The 13,051-nt window shown below is 34.4% G+C and overlaps 2 protein-coding genes across 3 annotated transcripts; one reads left to right on the top strand and one right to left on the bottom strand.

Annotated features, from left to right (window-relative positions):
- Positions 1 to 3,050: 3,050 nt before the first annotated feature.
- Positions 3,051 to 6,671, bottom strand: LOC107943306 (pentatricopeptide repeat-containing protein At2g15820, chloroplastic). The gene is made up of 2 exons (XM_016877056.2): positions 6,020 to 6,671; positions 3,051 to 5,137 (listed from the first exon to the last, which is right to left on the bottom strand). Exons 1-2 carry the CDS (start codon positions 6,644 to 6,646, stop codon positions 3,254 to 3,256), a joined length of 2,511 nt encoding a protein of 836 aa, XP_016732545.2. The 5' UTR covers positions 6,647 to 6,671; the 3' UTR covers positions 3,051 to 3,253.
- Positions 6,672 to 8,723: 2,052 nt separating this feature from the next.
- Positions 8,724 to 12,482, top strand: LOC107943303 (serine/threonine-protein kinase SRK2E). 2 transcript variants are annotated; one of them, XM_016877053.2, is made up of 9 exons: positions 8,724 to 9,392; positions 10,548 to 10,622; positions 10,720 to 10,821; positions 10,909 to 10,962; positions 11,037 to 11,129; positions 11,269 to 11,361; positions 11,467 to 11,571; positions 11,643 to 11,741; positions 11,945 to 12,435. In XM_016877053.2, exons 1-9 carry the CDS (start codon positions 9,360 to 9,362, stop codon positions 12,233 to 12,235), a joined length of 945 nt encoding a protein of 314 aa, XP_016732542.1. In that variant the 5' UTR covers positions 8,724 to 9,359; the 3' UTR covers positions 12,236 to 12,435. The 2 variants fall into 2 exon arrangements, with proteins under 2 accessions (XP_016732542.1, XP_016732541.1); XM_016877052.2 differs by having other exon boundaries at positions 8,725 to 9,400; positions 11,945 to 12,482.
- Positions 12,483 to 13,051: the final 569 nt, after the last annotated feature.

The raw sequence follows: 13,051 nt of genomic DNA, 5'->3' as shown, positions 1-13,051 counted from the left end.
AAAACACAAAAGAAGTTGCTTGTTTAACACAGAGTATCCGATGGTTTTAATGTTTTGGTCATAAAAATATTTGCTTGCATAGACATAATTTCTACCAGAAAAAATCAGACCCTACTTTGGATTCTTTGAAAATTGAATGATATAATTTCAGTTGAAGACAAGAATTTTTTTGCCTGAATAAAACTCTATTGCTTGTTGTTTTCATTAGTTAAATAATAAGAAAGAGGAAAACAACAGCGGGACGAGAAATTAGTGCATTCCATTGTTTGAAATTGAGTTAGAATTGTCTTCTAAAGGCTAGGACTGATCTAATTTGCTTTCTGTCACCTGATCAAAAGAGCAAAATTCTCTGAGGGACAAGGTTTTAGTAACATAAAAGGAGAAAGAATGTTAAAAGTCCTGGCATGCATAATCATATATCATTTAAGTTTCATCTTAGGCCCTAAAGAATGTTAGGTCCTCTGACATGCTAAATTATTTCTATTTGATCAACTAGCATAGATGAATATGCAAAGAAGCTTTCTTCTTTTATGCTAAATTATTTCCATTTGTCACGATGTGCATGGTTTATGCTAATATCTTTTATCTTTTAAGTATAATTTAAATCTAGGCCTTAACGTAAGGTAAAGTTCCCTATTATTTGAGTAGTTTTGTTGCTGCTTCTGTTGTCATTTAAAAATATGATTTCCAAAGGCAAGTATTAATATGACCATGGTCCTCTCCTGCTCTTGAATTGAAGAAATAAAAGAAAAAGGAAAGTTTCTTGTGTGATTGTTAAGCATCCAACCTAAAACCAATTGCCAATAGGTGAGGGGCTCAACTTGGATATAAGGTCACAAGAAACATGAGATTTATTAGATGTGATATAATACCAAATAACACTCCCCTTTATGTGTTTCTCAACAAGGGCCTATACACGGACAACCTCACAAGGGGTGGTTGACCCCACATACGGTTAGGCAGGAAGAATAGGTCACGCATTGGGTCTAATACCATGTTAAATAAGTGATGATAGTCCTAAAAGCTTAAGCATATAGGAAATGGTCCAACCATTATATTTAAGTTTCAACAATGATGAACATAATTCTTAAAAAAATGAAGAAAATATAGTTTTTATTGATGTGATTACCGAATAGCAAGTCTTATTATTGCCATTGCTCTCTCTTCTTTATCCCTGAATAGGAAAGGATTGGACCTGCTAGTGATGAAAATTGTTATTCTATCAAGTCTATTTCATTTACTATTAAACTAATTAAATACTATATCAAAGGGATCTTAAATTTCATCAATCTTCAGCCTTAGCGCATGAGAGTTTTGTTACTTTAAGTCAATGACAAGGTGTCCCCATATAGACACATGAACTAATCTAGGGCAGCAAAAGAAGAAAAACAAAATGTAATTGACCATAAAACCTGTTTAGATCTCCTTCGATGTCTCCTCTTTTTAAATGCAGTTGAAATTTCTTTTCAATATTTACATCATCTTCCTCTTTTCTATTCTACAGATAGAGCCAATCCCACTTGGAAATCTGCCTCCTGGTTTTGATCCTGTTGAAGGTTTGCTATTTTTTTCTTGCTTGGATCGTTTCAGATTTGCAAGATTTTGTTTGCTAGTCACCCAATGAAGGAGGATGAGTGATGAACAATTAAATCATATAAATATCAAGAAAATTTTGTTTGTAATGGTGGATTGCATGGATATGCCCCTCCCACAGTTTAAAATATCGATGACAAGTATTAGTTTATGCATCTCTCTCTTTCTCCATTGGAAATGTCATTCGTTTTATTTTTTTATCTTTTGCAGGTGCAAAAGCTAATGGGTTCAACACCATTGGATCTTGCCAAGTTTAATATGGTACAGAGTGGAGAAATGAGCCGTAATGCTCCCTGTCCATGTGGTTCCAAGAAGAGATACAAAAGGTAAGTTGGCACACTATTTCCCAGCGATCTGTGTTGCTGTGAGTAGCTCATAACCTGGACGCAGTGCTTAAGAGATTTTATGTCCTCAACCACGGAATGTTTTTCCAGTGCCAAGTGTTGTTCCCTTCAAGTAGCACAATTTGTTTATCATATTTCATAAGAAGTTTCGCTTTGTGAGCTAGTTTCATTTTGATACTTATATGTTGTTGGGGTCTACTTTAGCATCTAACTTTACAAGTAGGTCTATTTTGACTATGAATTTATATTCCGTCCAAATTTAATGATGTGAGACAATCTTAAAGTTTTATGTCAATAAAATTTTATACATTTCAAGTTTAAAGATTAAAATATATCTAATTGTCAAGTTCAATTATTAAAGAGTTATGTCAATAAAATTTTATATATTTCAAGTTCAAAGATTAAAATATATCTAATTGTCAAGTTCAATTATTAAAGTGGACAAAAAATATACAAGTACTAAAATAAACTTAATTGTCAAGTTCAGGTCAAGAAGTACACTAAATCTTTGGGGTAAATTTTAAAATTATTCCTGAAATTTAATTTTATGTTTGTTAATATTTGAATATTATATTTATGCAAAATATAATTTTCAAGTTATTTATTACTTCTATTTTTTTTTGTAGAATAATTAAATTATTTGATTCACTAATGATGTTTTAGCACATTGTATTGCGGTTTAAAAATAATAAATGAGATTAAATATTTTTTATATTATTATATATTATGATTTTAGTAAATTAATATAAGAATAATTATATTAAGAATTTTATTAAATTATATATTTTTTATTAAATTATATTTAATAATAATTATTTTAAATTATTATTAAATTATTTATTATTCATATTAATAATCTTATTAAAATTTAATAACAATAACAATAAATCATCTACCTAAAAAAATTCTACTAAGAGTATTCTAGTCATTTTAGTTTTTTTCCTTCTGCTATTACGCCTCTATTCCATTCAACCAAACACAAGAATACTATTACGCCTCTATTCCATTACATTTAACCAAACAATTGAATTGCTATTACGCCTCTATTCCATTACAGCGAACCAAACGTGCCCTAAGTGGAATGCGTAAGTATTGGACATGAAAGCCTGTAAGGAAACAAAAACATATATATACATAATATAGCAAAAGATCACTACCGTACATACAATTTTTTTGCAAAGGCAGCTCAAATTTCTTTGATGAATGCGTTATACCAAAGAATGGCACTTTTACTTGTGTAAGCCACATGGATTATCATCTTTGCTATAATCGGAAGAACACTTTTCTTTTCAATGGCACTTTTACTTGTGTAAGCCTTATGGATTAACGTCTTCGCTACAATCAGAAGAACCCTTTTCATCGGAATCGGATGCACTGTCAAAGTTTATGTCTCGAGATTCGACCGCACAATCATCTGCGGTTTCGCTGCCTGCTTTGAGAAAATCTTTCAAGTCATCTAAGATGTAAGGTTCCACCAGTTTCCAGAACCACATTGAATCTGTCCTGAGAAATCCGATCCAAAACACTCTCCCTTTTCGCTTCACTCGGCAATTCAAGGATTTTGATTTCAACGTTTTCACCACTTTCTCGACGCCTTCGCTGCTCCCTTTCAGTTTCAAAAGGATATCACCGGCTGATGTTCTGTAGCCCCCATACATATACCAGTATGCAAGTACAATCGGAGACAGCCACCGGTGTATTAGTTTTGGGATCACGGGTTGACCCTTTGGCCAAAACTGGTCCGCATAGAAACCGAAATAAGAGTGTGAAATGGTATTGAACTTGTGCGGGATATCACCATCACCGGCAGTTAGCTTACTTGAAGGATGTAACCACTCGTGGTATTGATCGTGAATATGTCTCTTTAAAATAGAATGTGGTATAGAACTTGGATTAAACTCGAACCGTATCATGTGGTTCTTTCTCTTTTCATCTGAGTCTATCCGTAAACCGCCTAAAAGCAACCCCATTAAAATCTCTCGTTGTTCTTTGCTTAGCTTTAAGCTCAAGGGTTTCTTAACCTCTTTTCGGCTCGATCTAAGGACATTTTCCAACTTTTCCATCAACGGAGATTCAATTTCGAATTTCTTCTGGCACATCAAATCATATATCTTTTCTGCTTTCGAATTATCTCCGGAAGAAAGGTATCCACATAAAATGGTATTGCATGATTTTGCATTAACACCAATTGTGACATTCTCGCCCATGTGATTGAAAATTTCCTCTGCTTTGCCGAGATTCCCGACTTTCACCAACGAGCTCAAGTATATATTATAAATAGTACGATTCGGTCGGCATTTCTCAAGGCACTCTAAAAAGGTCGACTCGAGCTTATCGTGACAGTTCAACCGGAGGTATGTATCTGTTAGCTTGATGTACGATGGCATAAGTGGCTTCATACCACTCTCAATGAGTTCCTTCATGAACGATTCCGCAAGGTCCATTTGCTCGGATTCACATAATACCTCTATAATTTTGTGGTATGATGCGATGCTAGTATACCCCAAACACTTTTTCATCTCCCGGAATACCTCCAAAGATTTCGTAATTTCCCCAACCTTTGAATAAACTTCCATTTTATAGACAAAAGCTTGAGAAGGGATACTATCATTGGAACCGAGTAGTTTGATCCAAGTTCTTTCGGCTTCTTCAATATCCCCATCCTTCGAACAAGCTCTCAATATCGAAATGAGCACTTCTTTTCCTTCTTCCATACCCGATTCTCGCATCATTTTCCTCAACGATTTTATCCTTTCTTTATCCACCGTATCTTGATAGCTATGCAACCAAATTAGGCCGGTATAGATTTCTTTTTGTATCTCTAAACCACATGTTTCTAAATTGTGAAAGATAAACTCGGCTTGTTTTAAGTAATATTTCGAAGAACCTCCCGGTCTGTTTAAAAGAGCTCGGAAAAGCGAGTTATGTAAGCTAAGACGTGGTTGGTATCCTCCTAACTGAATCATACGATTGTAAATACCACAAGCCTCATCTAAACAACCTTGAACCGGTGTACTAAGATATGCAACAATCAGAATATGAAACATAGACTCACTAGGCACACATCCCTGGTTGATGATGTCATCGAATATCTCCCGACATTTCGTAAACTTCCTCTCCTTCCCCATGTAATTTGCTAGCTTGGTAGCAAGAGCAAAATCGAATCGATACCAATGCTGCTGCATCATCCACTTATAGACCTGCAATGCAGAAAAAGATTCTCTCAACATCGATCATACGACCAGAGCAGCAATTCAGATGGTTAAACAACACACAGATTCCCGTTCTTAAAAGTCGTTTTTCTTCGACTCTTGAAAAACTCAAAAGCAATATATAGCAACATACAGCATATATCAACAATCATAAACACAAATCCAGCAGAATCATTAAGGAATCAAGATTTCATAGCTTCGGATATGTCATAAAATGGGGTTTTGTTGAGAAGCAATTCGGACAGTTAAACAACACCCGAATTCCCATTCTTAAAAATGCTTCTCTTCGACTTTTGAAAAACTCAAAAGCAATATACAGCAACAAACAGCATATATCAACAATCATAAACACAATTTTAGCAGAATCAGTAAGAAATCAAGATTTTATAACGTCGGAAATGTTGTAAACTGGGTTTTGTCGAGAAGCAATTCAGACAGTTAAACAAAACCCGTATTCCCATTTTTCAAAGACATTTCTCTTCGATTTTTGAAAAACTCAAAGCAATATACAGCAACAAACAGCATATATCAACAATCATAAACACAACATAGCAGAATCAGTAAGGAATTAAAGTTTCATAGCTTAGGAAATTTCGTAGGATTGGTTTTTTTTTCGAGAAGTTACTTGAGAGTTACTACTTGTAACACAGGAATCTTAACTTCAGCAAAAACTAAGAACAATCCTTAAACCCAAAACCCTAAAGTAACTAAATGTGAAAGATTAACATCAACAAATTTGCAATGGCAACCAATTGTTCTTTGTCATTCACATAAACCCTAAATCCTAAAACCCTCAATCATGAACTTTTAGCATCAAATTGGGCAAACAAAAACAATAATGAAATCGAAGAAAGAAATCAATTAATATACCCTGAAACCAGTTTCATTTTCTCGAATTCTCATACAATGAACAGCCAAGTAAGTAGCATCCTCTTGCTTGAGCCACTTCCTTTGCGCATTCAAGATCCTAACCAAGGTTCCCGCCTTATGAGCCGGCAACTCTTTGCAAAGCCAAGCGAGCTTTGACCTTCGCCACTGCTCCGGCAACTCGTCTAGTTCCTTAACCTCAATATCCGGTGCCACCAAGTGCTTCATATCGTTATCCGCGAAAACTCCATCATTGTCTTCGAAAACGAATTTCGCTTCGGTTTCGTTGTTGGAGAAATCCCACCTCTCTTCTTCTTCCCTTTCCTTTTCGTCAACGAAACCGACGGCGGAGGCTGAGAATGGGGCTGAAGATACACTGAAGTGGCGGGAAAAAGAAGGGCAAAACCGAGGCGCGGCGTAGCGACGGGTGAGGGGGCGGAAAAGGGCGGTTTGAGAGCGGGAAAGAGGGCGGAAGAGGCGGAGGAAAGAGAGGGAAGTGCGCATGGGGGTTTTGGAGGGTTTATTAGGGTTTAAAGAAGGGGTATTGATGGTGATTATGAGGGTTGAAAGAGGCGGGGAAACGAAGCATTGAGCTCTGTTTGCTGCTATTATCATTTGCTGCATATCCATAATCCTTTTTCAATCCAAAAGATTGTTTCCTTTTTTTTTTTCAAAGGCGACCATGAAAATGGTAAAGCTTTGGGCTTTGGGCCAGTGCCCATTAATCTTAGGCCCCTGTTCCATTACATGATACAATTATTTTAAAATAAAATACAAAATGATGATTAAATTATTCGAAAGTCTTTATTTAAGTCACTGAATTATTCAAAAGTATTTATTTAAGTTACTAGGTTGTTTACTTTTTTTAGTTAAAGTTTGGCCAACAAGCTTCAAGCGTCAATTCAACGACCGATACGATGAATCGGTACCCATCAACAAGTAGAAAAACATATATTAGATCCAAGTCAATCTGACGGTTAGCGTCGAAAATTGGAAAAAAACCGTTTGGATTTTGGTTCATAAATTCGTGATTTCAAAGTTGTTTTGTAAAGAAAAAATAACTAACTTGTAGAAAAGATGGGGAATGCGAGCTTTCGTTTGATGGGAGCAGTGCAAATAGAAAAGACTATACAATATCAATTTTAATATCTTAATTATTTAAATGAAAACTTTTAAACAGTTCAGTAACTATTTTGTATTTTTTTTAAATTGAGTAACTAAAATGTAAACTTACTAATAGTTTAGTGACCTTAGAGGTAACTTGTCGCAAAGAAGGGGATTAACTAAAACATTTACTCCATAAAATTGGTAATCTTTTTCAATTTGGTCCCTAAATTCTTTTGATCCATGTTAACCTCTTTAACTTTGTAATCTTTTTTTTCCTAATTTTGGTCCTAAACTTAGTTACCCAATTAAAAAATTAGCCATCAAACTTTATCTTTTTCTACAATTAGGTACCTAAAGCTTTTTTTTTTTGTTAAAAGTGGTACAAAAACTATCAATATCATGTCATTTTATCTAAAACATGATACTAGTCAATAAGAGCAAGTCTTAAGTACCACTTTGGATAAAAAAAAAACCTTTAGGTATTTAAGAGGGAAAAACTGATAATTTAGCGGCCAATTTGGTAATATAGTTTCTTCTAGGATTAAATATTATTTGGTACTTGAGTTTTTTTTGTCCTAATTTTGTACTTAAGTTTGGCTTCAATGTTTAGTTTGGTACTTTAGTTTTTTTCAATTTGGTACTTGATTTTTTCTTTGTTCTATTTAAATACCTGAGTTTAGCTTCAATATTCAATTTAGATTCTAAATTTTTTTTGTCCTAATTAACTACATAAGTTCTTTTAATTAGAGCACATGTGTCAAATATTCATTAAGCGGTGTAATGTTGTTTGGCCTAGGTACCAAATTGAACATTAAAACCAAACTAAGATACCAATTTGAAACAAAAATAAAACTCAAATACCAAATCAAACATTAAAATCAAACTCAAGCACTAAATAGTATATTAACCATTTCTTCTACTATTTTAAATTTCAGGGCAAACACACCTAAGGCCACTAAACTATTAGTAAGTTTTTGTTTTGGTTATTTAACTTCAAAAAGTTACGAACTGATTATTGAACCATTTGAAAGTTTTCATTTAAGTCATTGGGTTGTTAAAGTCATTGTTGTATGATTTTCTTTGTTTGGATAGCCTGCAACAATCGAAAGCTCTCATTCTGCTTCTCTTTTATAATTCAGTCTTTTTTCATGAATCATCTTTAAATATCATGAGTATGTGAACCAAAATCTAAACAATTTTTTTTTCTGGTCTTCAACATTGACTGTCATATTGAATTGACTCTAAGGTATGTTATTCTACTCATTGATGGATACTGATCCATTATACCGATCGTTAAATCATCGCTTGAAACTTACTAACCAAACTTTATATTAAAAAAAAAAATACTTAACAACTCAATAACCTAAATGAAACTTTCGAATAGTTAAATGACTTAAATGAAAACTTTCGAATAGTTAAATGACCATTTTGTAATTTTTTGAAATTGAGTGACCAAAACACAAAATTACTAATAGTTTAGTGATCTTAGGTATAGTTTACCCTATATTTTATCAGTAGCAGAAACTTATAAAAGACGTAATAAATATTAATGCATGTTCTTAAGTAACTCTAAAATGGTGTCTTCAAGCAATGGACGGCAAAAAAGAAGAAGACAATATTGCTGAAACAAGATCGCCCATTGTTTGCTTGCCTTGCACCCCTCATTTTCAGAAAAAAACCATCGTCATGGTTCAATGTTCCTATACACACACACACATAAACACATATACATATATAGATATAAAGAGAAAAAAAAAAAAGACCCAAACAGTTCACGAGCTCTCTCATCTGTAAAATTTCTTTCTCAAATCTCAATTCAGATCCCCAGAAAGAAAAAGTATAGTTTCTTTTTGAGTTAAACAATTTCACGAGCCAAAACCCATTTCTTCAACAACCCAATCAAACGATCGTTGTTTTGCCACGTTTTACAACCACAAAAAACCCAATCACCGACTAAGCTTTGATCTGGGTTTTTTTCAGAATATCAGATGATAACGTGATGTGAGAGGTTTTGGGTTTTGCTTCTTTCATATTTTTCCTCTTTGGGTTTAGTTTTTTTTTTTTGGGGGGGGGGGTGATTTTAAAGGGTTTTAAGCTTTGACTGAAATGGATCGACCAGCAATGGGAGCTGGGATGGATTTGCCAATTATGCATGATAGTGATCGTTATGAATTGGTTAAAGATATTGGTTCAGGGAATTTTGGGGTTGCTAGGTTGATGAGAGATAAACATACTGATGAGCTTGTTGCTGTTAAGTATATCGAGAGAGGTGAGAAGGTTAGTGTGTATTTTTCTTCTTCTTGTTCTTCTCAATTTTAAAACCCCATTTTTTCTCTATGGTTTTTAATGGTGTTGGGCTTGTAATTGAATTTGATTTGAGCTTTGGGAATTTGATTTTCTTTTCTTGGTTCATTGCTTTGTTTTGATGATCAACTTTTATTTTGTGTTATTTGCTGGGTCTTTGTAAATGATTGAGAAGTAATGGCTGGTTGATATTTGAGTTTGTTTTCAATAAATTTGAGGTTGGAATTTTAATTCTGCAATTCATACATAAGTGATTTTCATTTTACAAATGTGTTTGAAATTGCATGTATGGTATTGAGCTTGAAATGGACTTTGATTTGGTTGATTTGAGCTTTTGGAATTTGGTTCTGTTTTCAGTTCATTGCTAACTTTGACAATCGTAAAATTATCGGTGAGTTTTATTAGATTAAAAAGTAAATTAGTTCTTTTTATTAAAAAATTATTTATTTGTAGTATTAAAAATTAGCGCGCTTGACAAAACAATCAAGTAGTACAAAACAACCAAACAGTGACATGCAATGTCATGACATGCAGATACCAATTTTTAAAAATAGAAATGGAAAATTTGGACAAAAGTATCAATTTGTTCTTTGATCTAACATATAAAGATTAGTTTGTAATTTTTTAAATAAAAGAGTAAAATACAATTTGACTCTTACTATAGAGGCCTCAATGGTATTTTTAATCTTTATGATCAACTTGGTAAAAGTAACACGGAGGCCCAAATTGTTTTTTTTTGTTAAAATTTTCATTTATTTCTACTATTAAAAACTACCGTGGTTGCTAGAATAACCAAAAAATTACACGTGGCATTCCACGTGTATCTCATTCTGACGTACAATGATTAATTTTTAAATGTAGAAATGAATAAGATTTTTAACAAAAGGACAAGTTTACTCTTTGATTTAATTTATAAAGATTAATTAATTTATTTTTTTATGAACAAAATGTAATTCGAATTCTAATACCAGGATCTCCTTAGTATTTTGCCAATCAACCTTGATTTTGTTTTTCTTGTTCTTTTGTTTACGATTGATCCTGTTGGTATTTGATATTTGAGCTTGTTTTCGATTTTCTATTTTCATGTTCCTTTTTTTCATAATATGTCGTATGCAAACAGATAGATGAAAATGTACAAAGGGAAATTATCAATCATAGGTCTCTAAGGCATCCGAATATCGTCCGGTTCAAAGAGGTCGGTCCTCAATCTGAGTGTTCCATCAAATTTTATCATATTTTTCGTCATCCTTGATAAAGATTTTTAACTTTGTGAATCCATGGTGTTACATTAGGTCATATTAACACCAACACATCTAGCTATTGTGATGGAATATGCTGCTGGAGGAGAGTTGTTTGAACGGATATGTAATGCAGGCCGGTTTAGTGAAGATGAGGTGTTTGATCGATTACGTATTAGTCTATATTTGCTTGTTTTGATCCCCTTTCTTCTTCTTGTCTAAACTTGTTTCCCCGGTTTGTAGGCTCGGTTTTTCTTTCAACAGCTTATATCAGGAGTGAGTTATTGTCATTCAATGGTGAGTAAACTATTGTTTCATTGCTTTTACCAGTTAACTCGGTTTGATCCCTTTTCCGGAATTCCTCTCTGAAGCAAATATGCCACCGGGACTTGAAATTGGAGAACACATTACTGGACGGGAGTCCAGCTCCTCGTTTGAAGATTTGTGACTTCGGGTATTCCAAGGTATAAAAAGTGCTCTTCATTTTCTCGAAGTATCCATATTTGATGCTTGTAGCTCTGTTCAAGTAACATAGTGTACTTTGCTTTCATTGTCTTTGATTTCCGTATACGATATGTTGATGTAGTATACTTTTTTCCCCAGTCCTCGTTATTACATTCTCAACCAAAATCGACGGTCGGAACTCCGGCTTATATTGCTCCTGAAGTGTTACTCAAGAAAGAATATGACGGAAAGGTAATGATGCTTCGTATTTGCTTCAGATTGCTTAGTATCACCTCTCTTTGTATTTTCTTGCAAATAAAATATATGCTAAAATTTTAATGTCGAACTAAATTTCAGGTTGCAGATGTCTGGTCTTGTGGGGTTACCATATATGTTATGTTGGTTGGAGCATATCCGTTCGAAGACCCCAAGGATCCAAGAAACTTCCACAAAACAATACATGTAAGCTCATTCCTTGGTTAATACTACCATAGCAACTTATATCTCGACTAATGGAATTGGTTGGTTCACAGCGGATTATACATGTCCAGTACTCAATCCCGGATTACGTCCATATATCCCCCGAGTGCCGTCATCTGCTTTCGAGGATTTTTGTTGCTGACCCGGCAAATGTTAGTTCTCTCTTTGTGCTATCATGGCTCAGTCTATGATTGTATCTGAAATGTCAGAGTTTAATTCAAAACTATGCTACCCGAACTCATTGGGTATCCAGATGTGTTAGAAACCGGTACCTTAAGGAAAACGAAAAGTCCGAGCAACATAGATTTATATATTCTAAGCATATATAATATTGATTCGATTTTTATTGCAACAGAGGATATCCATTCCTGAAATTAAGAATCACGAATGGTTTCTAAAGAACTTACCAGCAGATCTCATAGATGAGAACTCGATGAACGACCAGTTCGAAGAACCCGATCAACCTATGCAAAGTGTTGACGAGATAATGCAGATCATTTCCGAAGCTACTATCCCTGCAACGAATATGAATAATCTCGATTCTTATTTGACCGGTAGCTTGGACCTTGATGATGATATGGAAGACCTTGACAATGATTCCGAACTAGATATTGATAGCAGTGGTGAGTTAATATATGCGATGTGACTCTCACCATGCTCGTGTACTAATCTAGGGTGGTCAACTGATGTTAATCTAAGTTTATTCTCAGAAATTCGGGAGAGTTTCTCGGAAGAATCCAGCATTTGTTGCAATTAGCTTTCAAAATGAAGTGTTTATGTTCTTTTAATGAAAACCTTTGTCTTTTAACTGCAATGATGACTCCTTGTCTCTCCATTTTCATAAAGTTTGTAATAGATAACTGCGTGAACTAACTGGATTAAGTTCGAGTTTTACTCTAAAGGCAAGTATTGATATATTTGTTGAGGGGATTGGCTCCTTCATGAGACAAGTCTTTGAAGTGTCGTTCATCAAGCAGCTAACAGGATCTCCAACAATTTAAGGTATTGTTCTCGTGTCAGAGTTTTGTCCTTAGCCTCCGCAAAGAGCTGTGTACGGTTCACAGAGAGGGCATCTCAATTGGTGGTACCTGTAAGACTCGGGAAAGGTGTCAATATGAGGCATGTGAATAATAATGGAAATATCTGAGCGTGAGGCGACTCGAACCATCAACCTGAGGCTTATAGCCCCTATACTTGCAACCATGGTACCACTTGGGTTACACATTTCCTGAATCTTGCAGTACCATCAACCGAGGCGCCCCCCTCTATGAATTGTACATAGCTCTCCGCGGAGGCTGGGAACTAAACTCAATATGGAGACAATACCTTCGGTTGTTGGGAATCTGGTTGGTTGACCGACGGACGATACTTTGAAGATTTTTCTTGAAAGAGTCGGCTTCGTCAGCAACATTAATTTATGAAAATCATATGAAAACAGTCTTTATTCAACTTAAAATCTTAC

This window comes from Gossypium hirsutum, chromosome A01 (genome assembly GCF_007990345.1).
Source record: "Gossypium hirsutum isolate 1008001.06 chromosome A01, Gossypium_hirsutum_v2.1, whole genome shotgun sequence".
Taxonomy (NCBI): Eukaryota; Viridiplantae; Streptophyta; class Magnoliopsida; order Malvales; family Malvaceae; genus Gossypium; species Gossypium hirsutum.
The sequence above is the reverse complement of the archived record's forward strand: the minus strand, read 5'-3'. Positions and strand labels throughout refer to the sequence as shown.